The sequence below is a fragment of the Apteryx rowi genome, unplaced genomic scaffold (assembly GCF_003343035.1).
Source record: "Apteryx rowi isolate R43461 unplaced genomic scaffold, aptRow1 scaffold_5, whole genome shotgun sequence".
NCBI lineage: Eukaryota > Metazoa > Chordata > Aves > Apterygiformes > Apterygidae > Apteryx > Apteryx rowi.
In genome coordinates, this window is record NW_020450760.1 from 2,955,770 (window position 1) to 2,983,069 (window position 27,300).

General features: G+C 38.0%; 1 protein-coding gene across 5 annotated transcripts; it reads left to right on the forward strand.

Annotated features, from left to right (window-relative positions):
* The first annotated feature begins 73 nt into the window (after positions 1-73).
* Positions 74-26,685, forward strand: WARS (tryptophanyl-tRNA synthetase). Of its 5 annotated transcripts, XR_003255773.1 has the most exons (14): positions 74-179; positions 2,170-2,221; positions 4,411-4,631; positions 5,685-5,892; positions 13,309-13,417; positions 14,376-14,495; positions 14,798-14,980; positions 16,341-16,441; positions 17,762-17,874; positions 18,938-19,111; positions 22,047-22,187; positions 23,965-24,131; positions 24,549-24,677; positions 25,441-26,685. XR_003255773.1 is itself a non-coding variant. In XM_026079723.1 (13 exons), exons 3-12 carry the CDS (start codon positions 4,518-4,520, stop codon positions 24,121-24,123), a joined length of 1,422 nt encoding a protein of 473 aa, XP_025935508.1. In that variant the 5' UTR covers positions 74-179; positions 2,170-2,221; positions 4,411-4,517; the 3' UTR covers positions 24,124-24,131; positions 24,549-26,685. The 5 variants fall into 5 exon arrangements, 4 of the variants coding, with proteins under 4 accessions (XP_025935508.1, XP_025935507.1, XP_025935510.1 ...); XM_026079723.1 differs by having other exon boundaries at positions 24,549-26,685; XM_026079722.1 differs by lacking the exons at positions 24,549-24,677; positions 25,441-26,685 and having other exon boundaries at positions 23,965-24,168.
* The last annotated feature ends 615 nt before the right edge of the window (positions 26,686-27,300 follow it).

The window sequence follows — 27,300 nt, forward strand, 5'->3', positions numbered from 1 at the left end:
CGCGGCAAGCGGGGGGGACCGGCTTCGTCGAGCTGAGGCGCGTCCGGTGGCGGTCGGTAGGGAAGGAGGCGGGAGGAAAGGGTTCCGGCGAGCGTGCGTTTCCAGCCGGGAGGTAGTGATGGCCGTGCCGGTGGGGGGGTGATGCAATGGCAGTGACAGCGGGGCGGTGAAGAGAGCCGGTGAGTGCGGCCGGGCCGGGCCGGGCGAGGGGACCGTGGGCTCGGGGCCGGGCAGGGCAGGGCAGGGCAGGGCGCTGTGAGCTCGGGGCCGGGCCGGCCGCGGAGGGGAGGGGAGGGGAGGAGAGGGGTGGCGGCGCGGGCCGGCAGGAGGGTGCCCCGGCGGCGCTGAGCGGCGTCGAGCGGCGCCTCGGTGAGAGACCCGGGGGGAGGGGGGCTCGTCAGGGGGTTATTGCTGCCCCGTAGCGGGGCGCGGGGTCCCCGCCTGGCTCGCGTCCCCCCTCCCGCTGCCAGGCGCCGGAGCGCCTCGGGCCGCACCGCTGCGGCGCCGCCGGGGAGAAGCGCGCAGGGAAAGGCGACCCGCAGCCCGGGGGCAGCGCGCTGGCGCGGGCCTGCGCCCGGCCTGTGCGGCGCGGAGGTGCCGCAGGGCCGCGGGGCGATGGACGCCAGCTCTGCGCAGCGTCGTGTGCAGCGGTTCCTGTACCGCAGCCTCGCTCTGAACAGCGGTAGTGTAGTAAGGACTCCTAGAAAGCTTTCTTCAGGTGGAGCGGGGCTTCGATAAGATTAGTTGGGTGGTCATATTACCAACGCGGGGAATCTGCTTGCAAGCTTTTATCATATTTTCATGCATAAATTAATGATTAACCTGATTGAGAAGCTGGTTCTACTATAAAATGCAGTGTATGTTGGAGTACTTCTCAAGGCACGTTTCCTGTGATATCCATGGACATACTACATGCTTTAATTTCACTTTTCTTTGTTTGTTTGTTTGTTTTATTTCTAAGGGACTTGATGCATTTTTCAGGAGCATAAATGCTGTTAGACTTATACTCATGTACTTTCATTCATTCATGAAAATTGAGTCAGGACTTTTGTAGTACTGATTTCTTTGGAAGTTTTGCTGTACCTTCATGCAGTGTTTGTCATGAAGAAGCACTTCTTAATATAAAGCCCTATTCCTTGATTCCCAGTCCTCTACACTTACCAAATCAGATAGCAAGCAGTGAAAATGATCATAGATCTGTGATCGTCATTCAACTGGAAGGAGAAGAGGATACAGTTGTTTCCTGATACCTCTTCCCAGGATTATTTCTGAGCTTTGTCTGATGATAATTTAATGTGATATTCCTAAACAGTTACAAGAGCAGGTTCCATTACAAGTTACCATGCATTGGATAGGAAGAACAGGCACGTAATTCTTGTCTTTCAAGTTTACACTGTGAAATTGTGGCGTTTAAGTTCATCTTTGGCTCTGGTCCTAAATGTCTTAGTAGTCCATGTGTCTTTTTTTTTTCCAAAACTATTATATAAAGTATTTAATGTGTCTTCAATTCTTATTGATATTATGAAAACAAACAGTCCCAGAAAAATCTTTCTGAAAAAATACAGAAAATTCAGTTATTTCTTTGAACAGTTCAAAACTACATTTATGAATTTCAAAACTGATAAAGACCTCTGTCCCATGTAACTGAATTCCTGGTTTGAATTCCACCAGCAGAGAAGGACATTTAGTTTTACTGTGTTAGAGATTAAGGTAACTAGAGATAAGGTTTAGGCAGCAGTCAGTATTTTTTGCGTTTTGTAATTCTGATATCCTCATCTCTTGTTGCATTGACTAGATTACTTTTGCTGCTTCCTACCAAAAATGCATTTTCCTTTGGGAAGTTTTGCTCAGCTTAAAAGCGTAATATTTAGAACTTTTTTAAGAGTCTTTCTTTTCTACTGTCCTCCAGTATTTGTGTTCAGTTCTGACTGTGAGATTGCAGCCTTCCAGAATGGAGGCAATTTATCAGTAAGAATGTACGTTCCAGTATTAAGTTAAAATGCCAAGGCACAATTTATTCTGCACCAAAGAATAATTCCTGTTTACTTTTTGTATTTTGTAAAATTTGAAGCCAGCAAATGTAGCTGGGATATTTCTTGAGAAAGATTGTGTGTTAGTCTTCATAAACCTTTCCTAATATGAATTTACTCTATATACTCTCTTTTCCAGTTAAATATCTTGTGCCCATGATAAAGAGGAAAACACTAGTATCCAAATAAATGTAAGTAAGTTATAGGAATGTCAGGTAATTATTTGATATGCTTCAAATTACCTCTTTAAAATAACACTGTCGGACTTGAAATAATCAGACTCAAAGGGATCAATATTAGGTTCAAAACTTAAGAATCACTGATAATATACTATTCAGTCTTATTTTAGTTAATTATGTAATTTAATTATTGCATCAGTGTCTGCATTAGTACGCTAAGCAAATAAAATTAGCAAGTAGATGTACATGCTTTTCAATTTTTTTTATGGTGTTCAGCTGAAGCTGAAATTTGGGAACATTGCAGCTGTCTAGCAAACAAAGCCTTAATGGTAGATATGTTTTGGTTACCAGCAAGTCCTCCTTTGTAAATATAACCAAGGTTGTGATTAGCCGGATTATTTTGTAAAGTAAGGTTTGATATAGTGCTGAAAAGCTAATGCAAATATTATAGACTTTTTTATTATTATTATTATTATGGTAAAGGGGAACCAAATGAGTGTGTGTTTTATTAATAGCTTTTATGATTTACTTGAGTTAAATCTGTAAATCCAATCAATTCATGTTCCATGCATAGCCATGTATCAATAATATGTTAGGGAGTCTCTCTCTTCGGAAAATACTTACTTTGCTTACTTAAAGGCTTATCTTTCCATTCTGAAGAAGGGAAGTGACAGTGGTCTCAGAGCAGAAATCCTCCTACAATTCCGTTTCATATGGAATCTTTAATGCGTAGCATGCTAAGTGTATTTAAAAGGTCTATTTAGTCCATCATGAGGAAGAGGCTTTCCATGTCTGTTTTAGTGTCTCTGAACCTTCAGCTTACTCTCTTTGAATGAATACCAGTGTCCATGTACTCCCTGGAAGTCAGTAGGACTTTACATTGGCACAGAAATCTTCCTGCATGGACTAAAATGTGGGCATAGCATGACAGAGAATGCTTAGGGTGAATGCTCTTTTTCTAACACATTGCTGTTTGCAGCTCAGTAAAAGGCTAATTTACTCTTCCAACTTGCATTGCATTTGTCACTATCACATCTGAATACAGGGTATATAAAATAAGCACCAGTTTATGAAATAAGATGACATGACTTTCCTCAAGAAAAAACCTATAAAGTATCTTGGGTGGTTACATTATTCAATCACATCAGATTGGGGTGTTTGCCACACTGGCCAAGTTATGTTAGTGTTCATAGGAAATTTACTTTTACCTCAGTTCACTTTAGTGATTAGGATCTGCACTAGTATTTCGTGTTACCAGAATTTTATCAAATTATTTTATAATTCTCTATATGCTTCTCTGTGTATCCTGCCCTTGTGGTATATATTTGTGATGGCTGCAGTTTTACTTACAATGTTGTTTTTCAGACAAATGATGTCCCCCCTTTTTTTAAAACTTACTTTCTTCTATGTAAATATGGTAAACTCACTATAATTGGAACCATAATGGTTTTAAAAGTCGCTCTTCCCGTATCAAGTTAATGCTTCTTTATCCTCAGTTCCAAATATTTAAAGAGCACAGTGGTTGAATTTTTACAAAAAACTGTTTTAGAGCCTATGTCCTTCTAAAGACCCCAATAGAGAGCTGCTGAGCTTGAACAATTTCTTAAAATAAAACATCTCTGCCTCTGCAGTTGAAGTGTGTTTTCACTCTAATGGCAGGCAGGTAGCAGCTTCACCATATTTCTTAGGTGTCAATCAGACAGTCTGTAAAGACAATATATCGGGTAATTTTTGAAAAGTTAGAAGAAGAAATTTCTGTGGCAGCAGAAATTGCTGTGCCACTGCACATATATAATAAAGTGGGAGTTAATCTAGTGTAATCCATATTACAGGAACTTCCATTCTTTGAAATTACTAAGATGTGTATTAACTAAAATTAAGTAAGGGAGAACTTATTTATGACTTATCTATAGATTATAACTAAAGGGACAAAGATCAATATGTTTGATGTAGAACAATAATAACTTTACTGGCTTTAATGTGATTCATAACCAAAACTGTATGCTTGCTTAAGCATACATTATTTAACATTCCATATTTTGTGAATTACTCTGTTGTAAACTATGCAGTTGTAGTTTTCCACAGTCTCCAAATGGATAAAATCAAGTATGGGGTCAGTATAGTTTTTATATTCTTATTCCAGCATTCTAATCTTGAAGTTATACGTAGAAGAATAAAACACACTATTTTTCACCCTACAGTTCTCCTTCAGTTTGTTGCTGCTGTTTTGAATCTTCAGGCTGAAAAACTGGAAGACTTTTAGATTTATTTGAATTGTAAATAAAAAGATCTTTTACACTCTTGGAAAATGGCTGATATTCAGAACTGTGATTTGAAATCTTTGAGTCCACTTCAGCTGTTTGAAAAAGTAACTGAACAAGGAGAAAAAGTCAGAGCACTGAAAGCAGGAAAAGCACCAAAGGTATTTCCATTTCATGTGTTGAACTCTTCATTTTTAAGTTTAGGTCTGTCTTTAAGAGCATTGAAAAATATGGTTGTTCAGAGATCTCTTTTGTATTACAATAAGAAAAAAATCTTTGTTTAAAGATATTTGTCCATTGTGTCTACACAATGTCTTGTTAAGGTAGTCCTTAACAAGAGCAAAGCTGTTACTCCTGAAGTAAGAACAGTGTTGTATGCTTAAAAGTCTGCTTCAGCCAATTGCCATGCTATGTGAAGTGATCCAAGCTATTTGGTTTTCAAATGAAGTTTGTATTACATTCTGCCTTGTTTTTAGATTCTTAGTTAAAATCTCTTTCTATATGCATTATCATACCATTGGCAAATATGTCTTCCCGTAACTGTACTGACAACCCCTGCTGCTTGGTCTCCCTTAAGTAATTTAGTAATTTGCCATTAATTCCATTAATTTCAAGTTCCCTATTCTGTCATCATTATGTTGGCAAAGAGAGCTCAGTTTTAATATGGGTTGATATTGGTGTGGAATGCCTGTGGGAACAAGCCTTTAAAACTGGTAGTCAGTAAAACTTTGATGTATTTATGGCTTGTGTGAGATGTTACAATAGCCCTTTATTAGAAAGGTCATAACAATGAAAGTTGTTCTTGTTCTTTCTGTTCTTGTTTTTCAAGTCTATCAGCGAATTATAATGAGTAAGTCATTTTAATGTGAGCCACTGCAAGAACATTTTTAATCAAGTAAATTAGATAACAATTTATATTATATCTAAATACCTTAGAAATTCATACTTTAAGATTATTAAACCTCTGAAAATCAGATAAGCATTTTTTTTCCTCAGGCACAAATGGAAAGGTGAGGCAGAGAGATTTTAAATATCTTGCCAGCGGTGATGCTCTAAATTCTAATGATTAGGAAACTGTTTTTCTTTTCTGTTGGGTATTGATATGACAAACGTGTGTGTAAAGGCTTAACTTAGGGCTTATAAATAAGTCAAAGCATGGATGCTGTCTATCTTAAGTATATTAAGTTGAACAGCTGCTTTTTTCCTTTATTCAGGATGAAATTGATGCAGCAGTGAGGATGCTGCTATCATTAAAACTGTCATATAAAACAACAACAGGACAAGATTATCAGGCAGGCTTGCCTCCAAGAGATCTTGTATCAATAAACAATGGTACAACTAAAGAAGAGGACGAGGACTTTGTGGACCCCTGGACTGTGCAGACATCAAATGCTAAAGGCGTGGATTACGACAAACTCATAGGTATAACTCTTTCTTCACTGCTACTAAGGAATTTATGTAAAGTGATTCTGATGATCACAAAAATAGCAAAAGATCATAACAAATTCAAAACCATAGACATGGAATAGGTAACTTTTAATTTATGTCTAATCTTAGCATTCACATGCCTAAAGAATTTACTCTAGGAGTTGAAAATGTCCCAGGCAGGGCTTTCCTATGGAGGACTTAAATACATTGCGAAGAACTCTTCAGCTTACAATAAAAGTTTCACTCGCAATTTGTTTTTAGCATAAGGATTGTTATTAGAAGTTATGTTAATGAAGAGACTGTGACTGAATAACTGCATCTTCAGTGGCTGTGATGCAGAATAATAATAGTAATAGTTGTGACCAGGCTTCCTACCATCATTCCACAACTGACTTGACCTCCACATTAGGTAGGGCAGAGTTGATCCAAAATTAATGCAGAAATCTGTAAGTGCAGTGACTCCTTCACAAGACACTATCAAGCAGGCAAGTGCAGTTTGGGATGGAGAAGATGCAGTGCCAACAGAATACATATCTAATGAAAAATATTTTAGATGGGGATGTTACAAAACTTATAAAGTTTGGAAACTTAAGAAATGGTGGCTTTGTTAATTTCCTTATTTGGTTTATAGTTGTCTATTTTGATAGGATGTTTGGGTCCATAGTGTAGAAACAGGTGAGAGAACTGGTCATTAATTTATACTATTTTTGTTCTTTTTAAGACAATTGTCAACCTCCAAACCATGTTTAGTACCTCAATCAAAATAACCTTATGTGGCAGTAACCTTATATTTGCATTTGGGAGCTGAATTGCTAGTGCCAACTTTTTTTTTCTTTTTTTTTCTTTGACTGGGTGTAATACTCTTGTGAGATCACATCAAATGAGTGAGTTTATTGGGTTTAGTCTGCAGAAGGCTATGGCAAAAAGAAAAAGTTGAAAAGAGAAGTGTACTAAGAAAGCTGTACCACCATGGAGGAAGAGAGAGGAAAGGAACTGTTAGAATCTAGAGGCGGACAAGATCTCTCATCATCCTGTTACTTGTGTAGGAGTCACGGGGAAGGTTTTTGGTTTTCTTGGGAGGGTTTTCTATTGCTTGTAGAAAAGTGGGAAGAGTAAAATACTCTGTTGGCACAATCTCAAGGTCTTTTCGAGAATGACTGGTATGACTTTACTGTAAATAAGTTATGTAGAACCAGTGTCCTTTTTTCCAGTAACAGGTGGTGTATGTGTGTGTATATATCGTCTTTTGACTCACCCTCCAAAGGTGGATTAGACTGGAGGGTTTTTCCGTACTTATACTGATAGCAGATTGGTGAATTTGATAGATGAGTCATTTAGTTTGTTCTAAGTGATGTGTTGGAAATTTTTCAAAGAATGCTAGCTACTCCAGGAAGTGAAGCAGTTGCTGTTTGCTATTGATAAACTTCCTCTTCCTCCTCTAAAAAATATATATATATATATATATATATAGTCCAAGAATTTGACATCTGACAGCTCTTACAGTAAAGGAAACCACCAATCCATTTATTTATTAGCAGTACCAGAGAAAGGTGCCATTGTGTTTGTGTATATGCAAACTTAAAAGAATGAAAGTGCCAAAAGCAAAGGTTTTAACTGAAAAGGACATTCCTCTCAAATTGTTGTCCTGGGTGTCCACCATTAAACCTGGTGCAGTGGCCATCCCCGCGATTGGGGCCCAGTACTCCATGTTTCAGGCTGCCCCGCCGGCCAAGATGATGGAAGATGGCAAAATCCATGCAGTTGAGCACATCATCAATCCTATTGCCATCCAGCAGGACCCAGCCAGTGCTTTTAAAATATTTCCAGTACAAGAGGGATGTGGCACTACTGGAGCAAGTCCAGCGAAGGGCTACAAAGATTTATTAGGGGACTGGAGCATCTCTCTTATGAGGAAAGGCTGAGAGAGCTGGGCCTGTTTAGCTTGGAGAAGAGAAGGCTGAGAGCAGATCTTATCAATGTGTACAAGTATCTGAAGGGAGGGTGTCGAGAGGATGGGACCAGACTCTTTTCAGTGGTGCCAAGCGACAGGATGCGAGGCAACGGGCACAAACTGAAACACAGACACTTCCATCTGAAGATGAGGAAAAACTTTTTCACTGTGAGGGTGACAGAGCACTGGAACAGGTTGCCCAGAGAGGTGGTGGAGTCTCCTTCTCTGGAGATATTCAAAACACACCTGGATGCAATCCTGTGCAATGTGCTCTAGGTGACCCTGCTTGAGCAGGAGGGTTGGACTAGATGATCTCCAGAGGTCCCTTCCAACCTCAGCGATTCTGTGATTCTGTGTGCACTTTTAAACACCAAAACAGTCTGCAAATATTGTGTGAAGAAAGGCTATGTCAGAAGAGTACTAGAGATGAGCATCCCTAGAGAATGTAGGCTTTTTGATTTCAGGATGAGCCAAGAAAAGACGAATGAGTGAGAAGGAGCTCTGTGTGTTAGAGTGCTGATATTTATCAGTGAGCTGAATATTGCAAGTGTCACAGAATCACAGAATGGTTGAGATTGGAAGGGACCTCTGGAGATCATCTAGCCCAACCCTCCTGCCCAAAGCAGAGTCGTCTCAGGACCTTGTCCAGTGGGTTTTGACTATCTCCAAGGATGGAGACTCTAAAACCTCTCCGGGCTACCTGTTCCAGTGTTCAACAACTCTCACAATACAAAGGTTTTTTTCTTATGTTTAAATGGAATTTTCAGTGTTTCGATTTGTGCCTATTGCCTCTTGTCCTTCCACTGGCCACGAATGAGGATAGTCTGGCTCCTTCTTCTTTACTTCCCCTCCCTCCCCTCCAACAGGTATTTACACACTTTAAAAAGATCACCTCTGAGCCTTTTCTTCTCCAGGCTAAACAATCCCAACTCTCTCAGCCCCTCCTCATATTACACGTTCTCCAGTCCTCTAATCATCTGTGTGGCCCTTTGTTGGACTTGCTGCAGTATGTCCATGTCCTCCCTGTACTGGGGAGCCTAGAACTGGACCCAGAACTCCAGATGTGGTTTCACCAGTGCTGAGTAGAGGGGAAGGTTCACCTCCCTTGATCTGCTGACAGTGCTCTTCCTAATGCACCCCAAGAGGCTGTTGGCCTTATTTGCCACAAGGGTAAATTTCTGGGTCACATTCAACTCGTTGTCCACCAGGACCACCAGGTCCTTCTCTGCAAAGCTTCTTTGCAGCCAGTTGTCACCAGGTGTTATTCCTGCCCAGGTGCAGGACTTTGCATTTCCTTTTGTTGAACTTTATGAGATTCCTGTCTGCCTATTTCTCCAGCCAGTTGAGATACCTTTGAATGGCAGCACAAACATCTGGTGTACTAACCACTACTCCCAGTCTCATATCATCTGCAATTTTGCTGAGGGGGCACTCTGTCTCATTGTCCAGGTCATTAATGAAGTTATCAAATAGTATTTGCCCTAGTATCGACTTCTGAGATACACCACTAGTGACTGACCTCCAGCTGAACTTTGTGCCACTGATCACAACCCTTTGAGCCCAGCAATTCAACAAGTTCTTAGTCCACCTCACTGTCCATTTATCTAGTCTGTACTTCAGCAGTTTGGGAGGATGTTACAGGAGACTGTGTGAAAGCCTTACCAAAGTTGAGATAAACAATATCTGCTGCATTCCCCTCATGCACTGAGCTAGTCACCTCATCATAGATGGCTGTTAGGTTGGTCAGGCATGATTTCCCCTTCATAAATCCATGCTAACTACTCACAATCACTTTCTTGTCTTTAATATGTTTGGAAATGGTTTCCAGGATTATTTGCTCAATCACCTTTCCAGGGATCATGGTGAAGCTGACCAGCCTATAGTTCCCCAGATTCTCCTTCTTGCCCTTCCTGAAGATCAGAATGCCATTTGCTTTCTTCCAGTCCTCAGGAACCTCTCCTGGTCTCCATGACCTTTCAAAGATTATCAGAAGTGGCTTGGTCAGTAAAGTTACTGTGTAACTAAAACTACTGGTTATTAGTTTTCCGTATTCAAATATAACATTGCAGTGGCGAAAGAGGAAAAGTGCACAATAAATTTTCAGCAATGCAACCATGCTTTTGAAAACAGTGGAGTAAACTGTTCAGCTTTTAGGATTTCTTGTCTTACAGACAGCAAACTAAAAGCTGTCTTTTGGTGAAAGCTAAAAACTATAGATTAAAAGCACACTGAAGAATTTTTTTTTAAGTTAGGGAGAATGTGTCCTTGTTAGTGGCTGTCTAGTAAGGTAGAGTCTCTCTGGATAGAGAGCCTGAAAAGTGTTGTACTTTCCCAGTTTATTATGTTTCAAGTATAACAGATCCAATATCTATAAAAGGGAGTACCTGTTCAAATCTATTTAAGGACTTCTTATATCATTAACTGTCTATATCTTCACTTGAACTGCATTTGTAACTGCTAGCATTAATGTTAACATACTGTAAATATATATGGTACAACTGGCCTGTATCACACATTTTTACAAACCAACATTATCTTTTAAAATAAAAATCTGAAAGCTTTAGCTGCTAGTTTTGAAAGAGGAATAATAGACCCTTTCAGGAGGAAGTGGGCATAAGAGGATTTAGGTAGGGAAAAATTATTTAGCTTTAACAGGAAAGAAGAGGATAGAGAAAGAAGAGGTGCTCTGTGAATGTTTAATAAAGTTATTCAGGCATTTCCAGAAAAGTGTTCTATATGACAGAGAGCTTTTGGCCACTTTCTATGACATTATACAAACATTTCCAGGGTGACTAGCCCCAGTTAGTCTGCAGCATTTTCATGGTTTCTGTTTCTGTAAGATTAGCCTCTTACCAGTTGTTATTGTTCTGCTGAATCAAACATTCTCATGTTCATTTGGTCTCTGTTAGTATTCATCCAGGTTATAATTACTTTGCCATTTTGTAATGCATCTTATTTGGTAATTAAGGTCTGCTCAGGACAAGCAGATATAATAACTCTCCCAAAACACATGGATTTAATTGGTGTTTGCTGAATCATGAACTAGCATTTTTCTTTTTTAGTGGCATTTGTTTTAATCAGTCAGTGGATGGCCTCAGTGCTTCCTTTGTAAGATTTCTTGCTTGGTTCACCTAGAGTGAATGAACAATTTCAAACAAGAATTTGTGCCTGTTGAATAATGGTGAATGATAGTCCTGTTTTCCCCTCCCATTTAGTAATGAATTGTATATAGTCAGTAAACTTGAATTTAGGATAAAGTCTTGTAGTAATGCGAGGGCATAACCAGTAATTCTAGAAGAAAATGAAATGGGTGTGGAGGGTCTGGAACGGCAGAAACACCTCCAAACTGATGGTCAGATTGAATATATTTCCATTCTTCTCTCATGTCAAGATTGAGTCCTTCCTTCGGTGAGAATTCCTGATTTTTGTTTGTGAAAGGCTGCTCAATGAATAGTCCACAAAACAAAATACACCATCAAACTTAAACACGCATCTCAGCCGGAGGATAGGAGAGGAACTCCCTATCTCAGGTCTTCTCAGCATCCTAGAGCTCTTGGGTACATGTTGGACTGAGTCTTCTCTCCCATCCCTCATAAAACCCTTGTGGGCATTGCAGTCTCAATGATTAGGATGGGCATGGTTTTAAGTAGTCCTTTTTAAAATGTATATGAAGCCTTGATGGACCAAAAATATCCTCCATGCTGCACTTTGAGAACCTGTGCTGTAAAGGGCTGGAAAGGTTTTTGTGGTTTTTAATGGGAAAGAGATTAGTCTAGTCTGGCTGTATAATAGACCCAGGGTATCTAAATATTTGGCTTTTCAAGTTACCCCAGGGTATTCAATATTCCTTGCTGCCCCTGTAGCTGGTTATTTTGCTTTGTAAAATGAGTTGTCTTCCCAAGGCAGCACATTGGGTAAACAACACAGGTAAACAGCTCTGCCTCCAGCTGAAGTCATTTTAGCTCTGTTATCCGGTGATGCCAGGATGTAACATTAGGAAATCTAAACCTATCTGCTTCAATAGGAAGTAGTAGTCTTTGAAAGGACATTTTGGTTAGTTACCATATCCCTGTAGGAAGGCTTTTAATATTCTGTTACTTTTGGTTTAAAAAAAAATTTGATAATTAAAAGGTGGGAATATGCATAAGGAAGGAGTTAAAAATAAACCTGATTCTATGTGGGACATTCAAGGTAATTATACTTGTGTTTTCCACAGGGCGAAAGTATATACAAGTCATATATAAGGCATATAGCTTGCTAGCTGCATAATGAATGGGTCTAAGTTGATTTTTCTGTTTCTGGTTTCCTTAGGAAACTGTTACAATGTTTGATATTTGTCAAGTGTCACCTCTATGTTCCAGTGGAATGATTATTTCCTGTTACAGCTAATGTGACCTTAATTGCTTCTGCCATATGGACATGTGTCTTATAACCAGGGAATTTGCCAATGTTGTCTGTTTTTAACAAAATACTTGGAATAGACAGATCTAGATACTATCTACATATAAAAGAATTTTTACTTCCAGAATCTCTGTTTTATTCCCTTGAATACTCTGGAAATCTCAATAATTAATACTGCAAGTTGTTCTAATTCTGAATAGAACAGAATAGTAGCAAAGAGTAGATTCTTGTCTAGATTTTTGTCAGTCAAACCAAATCATGTCATATTGAGCTGCTTAGTAAGGTCCCCAAGAACTGGGATTGGAGTATAGCAAGTTCTACTGAAGAAAGATTTCTCCAGTTCAGTTTTATCTGCAATAGGAAAAAATATTGCCTTTCAATCTGCCCAAACTTTTCTTGGATGAAATGACTGCACCTAAACACCTATAAAATGCCATCATATTGATCAGCTGATTTTCTAAACCATCAAGTAATAAATCCTATTCATTGCAATAAAAAGTGTTATGCATTACCTTTTCAAGCCTCTTGAGGGGAGTGGTGTCCATAACCATATCAACATAAAAGAAGAGTGCGGTTTGCATAAGAATGTTTGGGGTTGAAGATGAAAACAATATGACCTGAGAGCCGAAAACTTAGGCATCAAGAAAGAAGCATTCAGAGCCTTGCATCCATTTTCATCCTATGGTTTCCAGAGGCCACCAAGTTACTGCCCTAAATATGTTTTTTTTTTGTCATGCTTTGTTCTGAATAAAGAATACTCTTGCTTTAAGGAAGCTGCAGCCATAATCATCAGTCATGGATGGTGCAACGCTGCATGCTATGAATGTACTGGATCTGCTAACATAAGCAAAGTTAGTATCAGGGACTACTGCTCGGACTCCAGGCAACAACCAGGAAAATCTAGCCACTTTCTCCTTTACCTGAGACTTGAAGAAGGAATTGTCACTTTTTCTCTAGGCTGTATTGGTGTGTTCTTGGCAAATACAAGATTTGGTTGTAGTTTCTTTTTTACTTTTTTTTTTTTACTTTTTTTTTTTTTTTACATTTTATTATTGCAGTTCGGTTTGGCAGCAGTAAAATTGACACAGATCTGATCAATCGAATAGAAAGAGCTATTGGGCAAAAACCACACCGTTTTCTACGCAGAGGAATCTTTTTTTCTCATAGGTGAGTTTTTCTTTTTTTAAAACTTAAAGCTCAGATTAGATGGAATTTTTGTGAGCATTATCAGGAGAAACCTATGCCCAGCAAAGAGGATAGTTTTTTGTTTTTCTGTTTTTCTGTTTTTTTTTCTGGTAAACCAACTATATCATTTGAAATGAGTAAAAGCTACACCAGGTTTACACTGACAACATTTGGAACACTTTGGGGGGTTTTTTAGTACACGTATCAGCTTCTGGTATGTCCTCATTAATTCCCAAAAGAAGAAAAAATGTGCAGGGATTTTTTTCGTATGTACAGGTTCCAGTTTGACTCAGTATGTTAGCAGCCAGATGGAGGAACTGGCCTAGCAGAGTGCCCCAGGGTTCATATGCAGTTGCTGCTGATTTCAGCGAGGGTCCACGTGGCCTGGGAGTCTGAGGCTATACCTATGTGGTTACATAAAAAAGGTTCAGGGAATAAGCTTAAGCACCAGCCTTGCAATCTTCTATACAGTTTAACTGTTAGCATATGTGAGCTTCTGGCCCATGGCAGCTAGCACTTTTCGAATCAATGCCTGAGTGAGAGTCAGGACAAAACCCCTTCCAGAGACTATTCCCAGTAGGTTGTTTGGACATGGCACCCCCTTTGGGAAGGGAGAAACTTTAGCTGTGGGGGTACAAACTAAGCCATACTCCTTCACCTTGGGAACAGGAAATGACTCCCAGCCCTGTTTTATTAGGATTTAGAAATTATTATCCAGTGAAGTAATTTTAAAAGTTGCAAATTTTTATTTTAATTATTTTTTTCTTTGCTCTTTTTCATATGTTCACTGGAACTGGGTATGTTTGCTGGATACTATATTTTATTTATAAATACATTTGGTTTTAAACACACTCCAACTTTGAATAGAAGCTTTTTGCTATAGATATTTCTTCTTAAGTTCTGTAAGAAATGCATCATGTTTTCTGCATTTTTTATTTAGAGATATGGATCAAGTCCTTCATGCCTATGAAAATAAGAAGTCCTTTTATCTTTATACTGGCAGAGGCCCTTCCTCTCAGGCAATGCATGTTGGTCATCTTATCCCATTTATATTCACAAAGTAAGTTATTTCAACCATTTATATTAATCAAAACATGAAAGGAAATATTGAGTAGTGTTTGTAGAACTACTAAAATGATACATTGCAATGGGTTCTGTTTATTTCAGGTGAATATTAAGTAAATGAAAAACTTTATGCAATCATAACTGTTCACATAAGCACAAGTAACTGCATGTGGTATACAAAGATAAAAGCAGGCCTCTTTATATCTTTTTGTTTAAATGTATGAAAATGTTTTAGCTGCATGACTTTATGTCTTCATTTTAACTTATTCTGAGATAAAATCTTTCTGCTTTTATTAGGTGGCTGCAAGAAGTATTTGATGTTCCCTTAGTTATACAGTTAACTGATGATGAGAAATACCTTTGGAAGGACCTCACAACTGAGAAGGCACATGAATATGCTATAGAGAATGCAAAAGACATTATTGCGTGTGGTTTTGACATCAATAAAACCTTTATCTTTTCTGATTTAGACTACTTGGGGTAAGTATAAGATTTTAGAGCATTGTGATCAAAATTTTTTAGGTATTTTCACTCGAGCTTTGACAGCCAGCAGTGTTTTGATAAATATATCTAGATTTGAAAGCTTCAAGACAAGTTGTATAACATTTAAAATAGGAACTTACTAATTTTTTTGCTGTCTGCATGTTTTATATATATTCTCCTGGCATTCTTCTGTATAATATATAAACAAGGAATTATGTGTGTAATGCTTAAGCTTAATTAAAAAAAAAAAAAAAAGTAACCCCTAAAATGTAAGAATTCCTGAACGACCAAGAAACCTCCAGATTGTTTTATTTAAGATGGTATCAAAACCTTTGAGATGTGTTTACACTTTATCTGTGTTATGTTACTTATCGGAAAAGATATTTCAGCAACTTGTTATGGTCATTTAGCTTAATAATAGTGCATGAAAGATTGTTATTTGAACTTTCAGTAAAGTTTAAAGAAGATTTTGAAAAAGAAACTGCTGATGGAACTGCCTTCTCAGAAGGAAGAAGTTCCATGGCAGAACCCAGAAATGAAGCTGTGGGCTTTGCCCTTTCGTATAGGGGGGATGAGCTTCCTTGGATGCTTAGGATGAGAGGATACATGTTTTAGAACAGATCTGTATAATGTATAGCCCCCAGAATGTGGGGCCTGCAAAGCATTTCCTACTTTCACTCCCCTGACTTTCCCGACTCAGGAAAGTCGTATTAGCACAGATCACCTGCCCTATGGCTGCACAGCTCAGGGTTAGGTCAGAACTGCCATTCCTGTTGCTTCAGATTTTCAGCAGAAATAAAAGAAGGAAGAAGTTGCTGAGCAGTTTCTGATTTAGAAATGCTGCTGCTGTATCTGATGAGAAGTATGGGACCAGGGAACTTAGCCCACAGAAAATAAGAACATGAAAAATCTGAGCTACTATTCCTTTGGCGAACCACAGTGTCCTTTATGGGGTACCCATGGGGGATATCAAGCAACACACAAGACATGATCCAGTCAGGATTTCTCAGTTCACAGAAAAGCGTAGAGATAAGTAAACTTCAGGCTCCACGAGTCATTTTGGCACCATTTCCAAATGAAAATATTTCTGTTTTCAGATGATTAATTGTGACAAAAATGTTGTTTGCAATAAGTGTTATGAAAAAAAAAGAATATATTAAACTTTCAAGCCATTAAATTCTTGTTTGTAAATAATCATTGATTATCACCTAAATGTGCCATAAAAGACCAAAATGGTGCCTTCAGGGGTTTAATCCTGCAGGTTTTGTGTCACACTCTCCTTGTGGAATGAAAGTTTCTGTCTATATACTTTCTGCTCTTGACTCCTCTTTTTATTTTTCCACTTCCTTTCTCACAGGACAAGTACAGGATTCTACAAAAACATCGTCAAAGTTCAGAAGCATGTTACATTTAACCAAGTGAAAGGAATCTTTGGCTTTACAGACAGTGATTGCATTGGTAGGAAATAATATGGATTTCTAGAAATGATGCCTGTTTTCACTTTCTATGGAGCTATTTAAGTTATTATGTAAACAGATTAATATCTTCTGCTCATGTAACAAAGAGAAAAAAGCAAGATCCATATTTCTCAGCTGATTCCAAGTGGGTATTGTTGTGGTGCCTTCACTATGGAAAACATTTAAGAGTGAAAGTTCCAGTATGAGAGCTACTTTCTGGCCTCAGTAACAGCAAAGTACAAAGCACAGAAGTTGAAGTGTCCAGGATAGAGAATAATTCTTTTTTGTAACTATTACTACAATAGTCAGTAATGTTTCCCAGAAATTTCTACAATAGTCAGTAATGTTTCCCGGAAATTTCTATTATAAAATTATATAGAAGTTTTTCTCCAGAAAAATTTCTATTAATATACACACACCCACACGTGACAAAAGTTAAGAGGTGCTCAAAAGCCCAATTATTAAGGTGCTGGGTAACTCTCTCTTTCATTTACTTCAGTGTAATTGCAGGTTTCTATCACATTGGCCACAGAAAGATTCTGTATCAAAGATGTCATTAAAATGTTGGAGTTCCTGAGTGGTAGCATCATTCTCTGATCAGTAAGTGGGCTGATGGCAGCTTTTCAGCCTCCACTGTTACCAAGGAACTGATTCCTACCAACGTCATGCCTTACCAGTGTTCTGTAAAATGTTGGTACTGTGATGATGGCTTCTTTCCATATTTGGAAAAATCTACTGTTAGCATTCAGTTCTGAGAAGGTTTTGTTCAGGGAATCAGGCTGGTCACTCTGCAATTAAGCATTGTATTAAAAAGATCATTAGGCACATCCGAGATGCTTTTTCATGACAATAGCATGCATAAAGCAATGGGTCTAAGATCTTAGAGTGGAGCTTGCCCAATAGGTAGATTTGTAATTATTCCCTCACAAAGGGGGGAAAAAAAAAAAAAGAGCAGTTCATTAGAGTGATGATATAGTCAAGCATATTTCTGAGAATGGTAGCTACTTGAAGAGAGGAGAGGTGAGGCAGATATGTTTTCACGTACAGAGCATGTGCTGATGAACCTTTTTCTGAACCTCTGTTATCACAGCCTGTCTTCTTTCATCAGTTCTGTGTTAGTTGAAGGTATGTTGAGATCATAGAATGTAAAGATGAAAACATTTCCTCAAATGAGGGAATGCTGCCTGATAAGGACAGGAGTTGGTCTTCAGCTGAGCATCTGAATGATTCACTTGTGTATTATATATTTCAAAAGGCTGTCTCTTTTTATCATTGCATATTTTGACTTTTTCTCAGCTGTTTCAAATGTGTTACTTTCTAGGAAAGATCAGCTTCCCTGCTATTCAAGCTGCTCCATCCTTCAGTTCATCATTTCCACAGATCTTCAATGGCAAGGAGAACATTCAGTGTCTTATTCCGTGTGCTATTGACCAGGTTAAAAATAACATTACTTAATTTGATTTTTTTCATGTATTTGTTTTTGTAACATACTCTTCAAAGTTCATGGTGCTATATCAAAACATCTATAAAACCTTTCTGTGAATACCTTTCTTGAGAAGAAGCTGGAAGAGGTAAATGGGTGTTGTGCTGTGTCTTGACAAAGATGAAGGCTTTCGTAGCCTCACAATCATGGATTCATATATTATTCGTTCTTGCCAGTCTTGGGCCTGTCTTGATCTCAGCCTCATTCACAATGCACTGGCATCTATGAAAGCAGACACTGAAATCTTCAATTATGCAAAAGCTTACTGACATGAGGATAAGAAGAAACTTCTGGCCATTTCTCTGGTAACTAGGACAAGAAATATGGACTTAACTTGCAACACAAGAGGTTCACAGTGCACTTTAGGGAAAAAACTTTTACCACTAAAAATAACGAAACACCGGAGTAGTTTGCCGAAAACCTGCAGAACCTTAATAATTCAGATCTAAATAAGAGGATAGACCAACATCCACCACAAATGACAGTGGTAGTGTCATTACAGTAGATAAGTATTGATTCTAGGATTCAAATTCTGCACTATCTGAATCTTTAGCAGTTTTAGTTGCAGGGACAGTCGCCAGAATGTGATGTAATTACATTAATCAACCATTGTTTTATGTGGTAAAGCTCTTGCAGTTTTTTTGCCAGCTTGATCATTGATTTACTTTAGATTCTATGATGGTTGTTAAATACGGTGGGAAGAACCTCGCATCTTAGGCTGCATCCATCTCCAGGCTATTAAGGATAGTTTTCACAGCTATTTGAATGTGTCTGTTAATTGAAGGAATGGGAGTGTACAGTGAAAATACAGAAATAAAACAGGATTAGGGTTTTTTTGTTTTGTTTTTTGTTCCTCAAGGTGGTCTGACTGCCTGAGGGGATTGGAAATGGGCTATGGAACGTTTTTCTTTTGTTGAGGCCACCCGTTAAGGCGTGAACTAATGCCTAACATTCAGCACTAATCAGCTTTTAAACCATGTTTTTCAACTTTATTTTGTACTTTGATTGTTCTAGGATCCTTATTTTAGAATGACCCGAGATGTAGCACCTAGAATTGGACTTCCTAAGCCAGCCTTATTGCACTCAGTCTTCTTCCCAGCCTTGCAAGGAGCACAGACAAAAATGAGTGCTAGTGACCCAAACTCCTCCATCTTCCTCACTGATTCTCCCAAACAGATCAAGACCAAGGTAAGAACCTGTGCCCACTCATTTCATTGCAAAGCATCTTCAGCAATTGACAAAATTAGGCAAATGTAGCTAGACATATCAAGTGTAATCTATTGCCCTGCCAGCTATACTAGCAATACAAACACTAGCTAGCATAATGTACAAAACATCCTGTTTGTTTATCTGGTATCCACAGAGCAGCGGTGTATGAATAAGATCCATGGAGGTTCTTGCTCTAAAAAAAGATACTGTGTTGCCATCATTTTGAAATTTGACAGTCCATGACAAAAATCAAATAAGCAGCTCTTTCTCTCAACTGCCTCTCCATGCTAGGAGCACGAAGTGTTGCACAGTGGCAGTTGCAACACTTGCCAAACTTTCCCAGCTGCTTGGGGATCTGCTGGTAACATGCACTCCTCACTCAAATTCCCAGACAAATATTATGTTGAACCTCATCTAAATTTTAGAAGTATCCTGTCTGGGTATATTCATAGAGCCCTTTTTAGTTCCAAGGAAAATCCCTCTCATCCAGTGTCAGATGACTAAGTTAGGCAAAAGCTCACCTGTGTCTCAGTAGTTTAAAAACAAACAAAAAAGCAGTTGTTAAGTGGAAAAAGATTTATAGACAAAATAGCCGTACCTGAAGTTACTATCAGTCAAAACAAGAAAAGGTATCTATTTTGTTTCTGCTAGGTGGTCTTGGATTAATTCTCTAATGATTTACAAACACATATATTGGTCAAATTCTTCTGCAGTTGGCTCATAATGATTCATTATCTGATGTAGAAACTGGTTAGAGTAAGCAATACTTTTTTGAAGAATTAGAATTCCTCATGCATTTGGATGGTAAGAATTCCAGTTTATTGTATTGCACAGTGAAACAGTTGCTTTAAAAAAAAAAACAAACAAAAAAAGCTTATAATTTTAGAATAGAGGATACTCAGTGGTAATATTGGTGACATTTTTCCCTTTTTCCTGGCAATCAGCTAATATTCTTTAAAAAGATCTAAGATGTCTTATGTTCAACTAATAAGCCCGATTTCTACTATCCTTGAGCAGGTTGGAAGAGTAATAACAGAGAAAAAAATCTAGCCATTTGAAATATAAAAACTATCCAAAGGAAATCCTGAACAGAATGTAAAGTATTGAGTAATGGAGGACAAACTGACATTTATTTCAGCTTTGGAAGCCCATCACAAGAGCTAGCTATGAAAATATTACTTGAGTGAAAGACAAAGTGTTATTATGGCCAGAAAAACAAAAATCAGAAAATGGAATGATGACTTCTGGTCATAGCTAAAGGTTAAAATCAGAGTGCCACTTTTGTACAGGAAGAACTACCATTTACAGCTTTTTTCAGATCACTAACATATTGAAAATTAATGAGGTTCAAAACTTGCAGGTAATAGAAAATGAAAAATTAGTCAATATTGGAAAAGACTGAGAAGCATCTGGGAAATTATTGAAAGGAAATTAATTATTATTGTAAACTTTTCTTATTTCACATATCAACACTGAATTACAGCTCAATTATTTGCATGTTTTACTAGAATCTGTAATTTAGGTTCTGAGTTATCTATACCAACTCAGAAAAGAGATCAGTGCATCACTGATCGTTGATAAATCATTGAAACACTCGCTCAATGAGTAGGGGTCAGCATATGTAAGAAATGAACACAAGAATAATATAGAACACTTTTTTGTGAAACAATAACACGCCTTCAGCCGACATATTGTAGTTAGTCCCTCTCACCTTGGTAAGAAGATAAACTGTAGAGATTACGGACATGGGAAAAAACAATAGACTTGCAAAACATGGGAATCTGGTAAGGAGATATGTGAGGGAAAGTGCAAAAATATATAAAAAATTAATTTTACAGATCCTGAAGCAGCTATTCAGGCTGTCCTACAATATAAGAATAGATGTAACGTGACAGATGGCAGTTTACTTTCTTAAGATATTCATCGCTGCATAATTATGGTATGCAACTCATTGCCACAAGACATCTGTAACATGGTGGTTAGAAAGATTCCAAAAAAAGCAACATTGATACAGATAATAAGAATATTCAGGAATGGTAAATATGAAACAAACAATTCCTAAGTACCAGAACCAATAAATTCTTACTTTATATGCATGTGTTTGTCTTGGTTGTTGGTGATATCTGAAAAAAGGTACAAGATCCAAATGAAAGCTGTCCTTGTCATTGGGGAAGGCTTTTCTTCCTCTTCCTGGCTATTTTCTTTAAACTTGTAGGAAAACTAGCATCCCCTGAGAACTCCAGCCTTGTCATTTTTTTTAAAATAGGCCAGTGGCTTCTAAATTACTATGAATGGGATAAGCAGATAAGCTATATTTACCAGTGCAATTCATCTGCCCAAAGGAAGCTATGCTTAAAAACAAGGGGGAAAAAAAGCCAGCACGTATTTCATTTTTAGACTGAGCAACTGGGCATTTGTCTGAGGATAGCTATCATAGCCAGGGTTTTGTCATCTCTAACCTTGCTTTCTTGTATTTCTCACAGAAAAAAGAGGAAACTAGGTTCTCTCTAGAATTTCTTTAAATATTCTCCATTTCTCCTCCATTTCTTTCAGAATTAATTTCTTGATGAGGTGTGTATCTTTATTTTTTAGAAAGTACATTTCTTGTAAGCACACAGTCTCCCCAACAAGGAACAGCTTCTTAAACTTTCTTGACAAATCTTGTTTGGATTCTTTTGCTTTCTGCTTTATTTTGGTCTGGTTATGTGATCTGTGGAATGTGTGTGCGTGGTCATTTTTCTGTGCTAGCTTCTAATGACCTTCTTGCTTCAGTCCTGAGGCTCTGTGTTAACTTGTCCCACTCATCAGCTAGTCCTTAACATAGACTTCAGAGGGTTGTGATACACCTCTTCTTTCAGTGTAGTCATCTGCACTTTTATGGAAATTAGACCATCAAATCTTTATGTTGTTTCAGATTAACAAGCATGCCTTCTCAGGAGGTAGAGATACTATTGAAGAGCACAGGAAGTACGGGGGTAACTGTGATGTTGATGTGTCTTTCATGTACCTGACCTTCTTCCTAGAAGATGATGACAGGCTTGAACAACTGAAGCAGGTAAGTAGCCAAGTTCAAGATAGTACTATTCAGTCCTTACTGGGAGGACAAAGCTATAACCAAGTCCATCTCCATCCCGTACAAGTTTCATTGTATGTGGTTGTTGCAATGTTCTCCTTTCTCACAAGTTATTCTGTCTCTACATTTTTTGAAAAAAGAAAAAAACCAATAATTTTGCAAGTAGTTTCATAAAAATCTCTAACACTATGTAGGACAGTGTCTCTCCTACTTTTCAAATGATGGAACCTTGTTAAGATTCATGTTGCTGTTTAGTTGTATAATAAACCCTGCCTGTGCCTAATGTGCAAAGTACCTAAATATTCTGCAGCTACAAAAGCTAATGTCAAAAGCTTGTTGGGGTTTTTTGTGGGTTTTTTTTTTTTTTTTGGTCTTATCTTCGCAAGAAAGGTAATAGCAATGAGGAACTGATTCACTGACCCCAAGCAAAAGCTGCTTAATATGAGTAGTATTTTCCTTAAAACCATCTGGCAGGCTTCTGTCCCTGGCAGCAGGACTTTCACTGCCTTCAGATATATGATCATCATCAATACTAGGGAATATATATTCTGTGGAAGGTGGTATCTGTAGCTGATGGTACCGGTGTCACATTGGTTTGTCAGCTTTCTCCTGGTGGGAACAGCTATAAGAAAGGCAAGAGCTATGGATTCTTCTCTAACCCTTTAACCTTTCCCATGCAAGGGCATGTTGGTTAGCTACTAATCCCCTTGCAAACTCCTACAAATTCCTTATGTATATGGAGCACAGTTGAGGTGCTAAGCAGTTCTCCATTACTCTCCAACCATTGCAGCAGTATTAGCATAACTCTGCTGCAGGGAGCACTAAACCTAGACCACAGTCCTCAGCTTGCTGCAATGCTGCCTCAGAGCCAGGTTAGGAAACATGAAGTCGCAGCTCATACTGTCATTAATGGAGCTAGTTCAGTTACAATACCACAGGGAGAAGCTTTCAGAAGTGGATACTCAGAGATAGCAACATCAGCTCATATTCAAAACAAAAAAAAATCCACTGAAATTAATTAAAACAATTCAGTTTGTAAGGTGTTTGACTATTGCTGAGTGAGTGTTGGCAACAGTTACACCTTGAATTTGTATTACAAATGGCTTGATGACAAGAGAAAGTAAGGTTGTCATGTTCACAGTCATTTCAAACCATAGCTGAACTGCCCCAGCCAGGACTGAACACAGTCTGCTGTTTAGCCTGTGTTTGCTGCTAAAGTGTTTTCAGTAGCAGAGCAATGGAACGGATTGCTAACAGTGAACATGACTCCTAGTGTCAACAGAGATTCTCGGTGTCTTTGCTATAAAAAGGACACCTTAATCACACCTAACCTTTTACTCAAACTCTGTGAGAGAAAAATAGGAGAATTTGTACCTCCTATTGCAAAACAAAACAACAACAACAAAAAAAAACAGCTGAGGGCAACTGTTTATTTGAATTGGGATTCTGGGGAGGAAAATGTGCAGTTTCCTGCAAGTAGTTACAGGGCTTCCAAGTTAAATTCTTGTGAATGTAGCTTATTCAGTCCATACAGCTTGTTTATATATGAAATTGCCCAACTGCCTTAATCTTTTAAAAGGCAACAAGTAATTTTTCAAGTTATATTTTCAGAGTGATACCAGATGATCTTATAAGGCATATGCTTATTTATAGAGACATCCAAATCTGTATTTGCCAAGGCCAGACTTTTAAAGAAATTCTTGTCACTAGGCCTCTTTTCATGTAGCACCATATTTAGCAATCAACACTTCCTTGACAGGCATACACAAGCGGGGAATTGCTCACAGGGGAGCTGAAGAAGGTGCTTATTGAAACATTGCAGCCCTTGATAGCAACTCATCAAGAGAGACGCAAACAGGTCACAGATGAAATGGTGAAGCAATTCATGACTCCACGGAAGCTAGCTTTTGAATTTTGAAGAAATGCGTATGTAACTTATCACTTGATAAACCAAAATCAAATACTTGTTGTCTTCTGTTGTATGTCATCACTCCCTAGTTATGTACAGCCTGCTATCAGTGCTTTATAAATATTGCTTTTAATGAGTTATTTACAATAAACATCAGAGTACAGAAAAAGTTTTAAAATATGACTCGTATCTATTTAAAATCAAAATGCATTAATTGAGGAATTGATTCTATACAAGACAGAATTGCCTGATCTTGCAGAGAAGCACGTCTGTCAGCACAGGACCCTATTTTATTGTATTTCATGTTGAAAATATAAATAAAATTTCCATTTTGATGCTAAAGTCTAACTTGTAAATTGTTTTAGATATGTTGGTAAGAGGTCATATCTCAGAAACTAATAACTATCAGTTCCAATTTCTTTTGTCCTGTGTAGCTTTGTTTACTAGACTACATATCCTATTGGGCTACTTGGGAACGTGCTGCACACATGAAGATGATGAACGTTACGAAGTAGATTACACAGTGACTTAGCCTGAGATGAGTACAGAAAGGATGGAGGCCTGTGAGTTGAACACAAGAGACAGTAAAAATCTAGTTGGCTTTGTTATCCTCTTCTTCTTTGACCTAGGGCAAGTCACAGAAAACTGTCTTTTCTTTCATTTCTGCAGCTGTAAAACTAGTCTGGATGCCTCTGAAGGGAGGAGGTAAAACAGGGTTGTAAAATTCCTTCATGTTCTCAGGTGGAAGATGTTATAGAAATGCAAATTTTAGTTTCTAGTTATGAAAAATACTAAAAGTGAGTCATGCTGTGACAATGAAGTCACTGCTGGACACAGTGATATTTCTAGGGCTATCTGTTCTGTTTTACTGCATCAGATCATTTAAACTAGTGGTACTTATTTTAAGATCTGTCCCAATGAGAAAATCTACTTTGAAATACCTCATGTAATACCTCCTTATTTCCTTTCTTAAAAAGAACTTCAGTGTTTTTGGTATGATTTATGGAAGAGCAATTCACATGATTAGCTAGCTTGTTTTAATATGTACAGTGCTGACTACATACCATTTAGATCTATCTTGTATTTATATAGAATAGACGGTGGCTAACCCAGATCCATCTTATCTAAATCAAATAAAAATACCTCTGATAACACAGGTGGGCATTGATGTGTGGTGTTTGCAACTCATTTAAAATATAATGAAGGCACTAGAATGAAGTGTGAAAGATTTAAGCTTTAACAGATTCTGTACTGTGGAACATAGTAGATATATTGGTATGTAGTCTTTAAAAAATAAATAAATAAAGCTTTTAATTTGTCCTTAAGCCTTTGAAGGCAGCTGATTACACTTGGGCTGAGGGAGAATTTTCAAGGATGAGGCTTCTCATTGACTTCAGCAGACCTTGGATCAATCTGTTAGTAAGTACATAAGAATGTGTTGCACTGTTTGTCCTGCCTGGAGCTGGTAGCCATTGCAAAATTCCTCCCTGCCCACCTGTAACAGTTCTGTAACAGTGCATGCATGTGCTGTCCAGCAATGACCTTGCCTTTCTGAGAAGGAAACATTTGGGTGCCAAGCTGTATGTGAGTGACTGTTTTAGTGTTATAGTTATGTTTGTGCAAGGGACCGAGGAAAGACTGAAATGCACAGCAAATTTAGTCTTACTGTGTGTTTCAAACTTGTGCTGAAAATAGGAATGCTTAGCTTTTTGCTTTTTTCCTTTCAGTTTACGTGACCTAGCATCACTAATCTAATGCCACTGACTCTGATGCATTAAAGTAAATGTTTACCAATAGCCTACCTCTTTATAACCCATGGTCATAGTATCTTAGTGCTAACAAGTGCTTAACAATCAGTAGCTATATTTATATCTTTTTAAAGTCATAGAGCATTTCCTAGAAAAGCAAAACAGTGTCTTAAACACAGTGGTAAAGAAACTAATTCTTTGTTGTGCTAGACTTTTCAATGGTAACCTTTCTGTTCTCACAATCCAGTGTTTGCCATCTTGGGGCTATACATAGTAGATAGCTCTTAAGTTGATCTTAAAGGGCTTTTACAAACTCATAGTGCAAATTTCTTTGTGAAAACTTTCCATCAGTCCTATAAGATTTATTTCCTTAGGTAAGAATTAATTCAGTTATTCGGGGGGAAAATTTGGTGTGGGACAAACTCAGTGTGTTCTATTCTAACTAAACTTATGGATTAATTTTACAACACAGCAATTAAAATCTGAATGGAAAGTTCTAGAAGGGCATGTGGTAACAAAATTAATTTATCGTTTGCTTACTGAGAAAGCACTTTACTCGAGTACTCAGATAAATGCTTACAAAGTGTTGCACTTCTGAATCCAACAGAAATGATACAGTTTCTTAAAGGAAGCTTGGAAAATTCCTAAATCTGTTGTAATTATTATTCATGTCCCAGAGGTATTTAAAGATCATGACAGGGCAGTCTTGAAAAGCATGGGTGAAATGTCTGAGAATGTTATCAGGTAATGTTCATTAAGTTTTCCTCAATTTGTTGATATTTTGTTCATCTTGCTGTAATAAAAATGTAGAGCAAAGTCTGTATCCAACTTCTTCATTTGCTTTTATTTATTTTTTATTTTTTTAAGGCTTAATTTACAGTTACTGTATTTTTAATCACTCTTCCTGCCCTTTTGGGTATTGATTTAGTCATCCAGTGGAGTTGTTCTTAGTTTTGATGCCCATCACCCTGCAAGTAGTGAAATAGGGTGCCTTGTAACCCTCTGTATCCAGTCCTACCAGGTACATTTCAGATTGCTCCCAGAGCAAGCTAGTAAGAGTCATCCAGACTGGCTGGTTGCTGAATTTATGTGTACACCACAACCAGTTCAGAAATATGGGGAGATCAGTGTGACCTGTTACTATAATACCTTGATAGGTTTAGCATAAAGATTGGTGCTTAAAGGAAACTTGGTACTCTATGATTGCAGTTGTCTGAGGAGCACAAATCCTGAATAGCTTCCCATGGCTCTTCCATGCTCGCCAAGAGACATGCTGAAACCTACTTGGATATTTGTGAACATTGTCACAAAAACAGGAACTAACAGCAAAATGAAAACATGAAGCAGAATGTTCCTTCTAAAGAAAATTTTCTGTTTTCAAGTCAGGAAGTTTGTTACTGAAAGAAATTGTCTATACAGAAAGCTGTGGTCCCTAGCA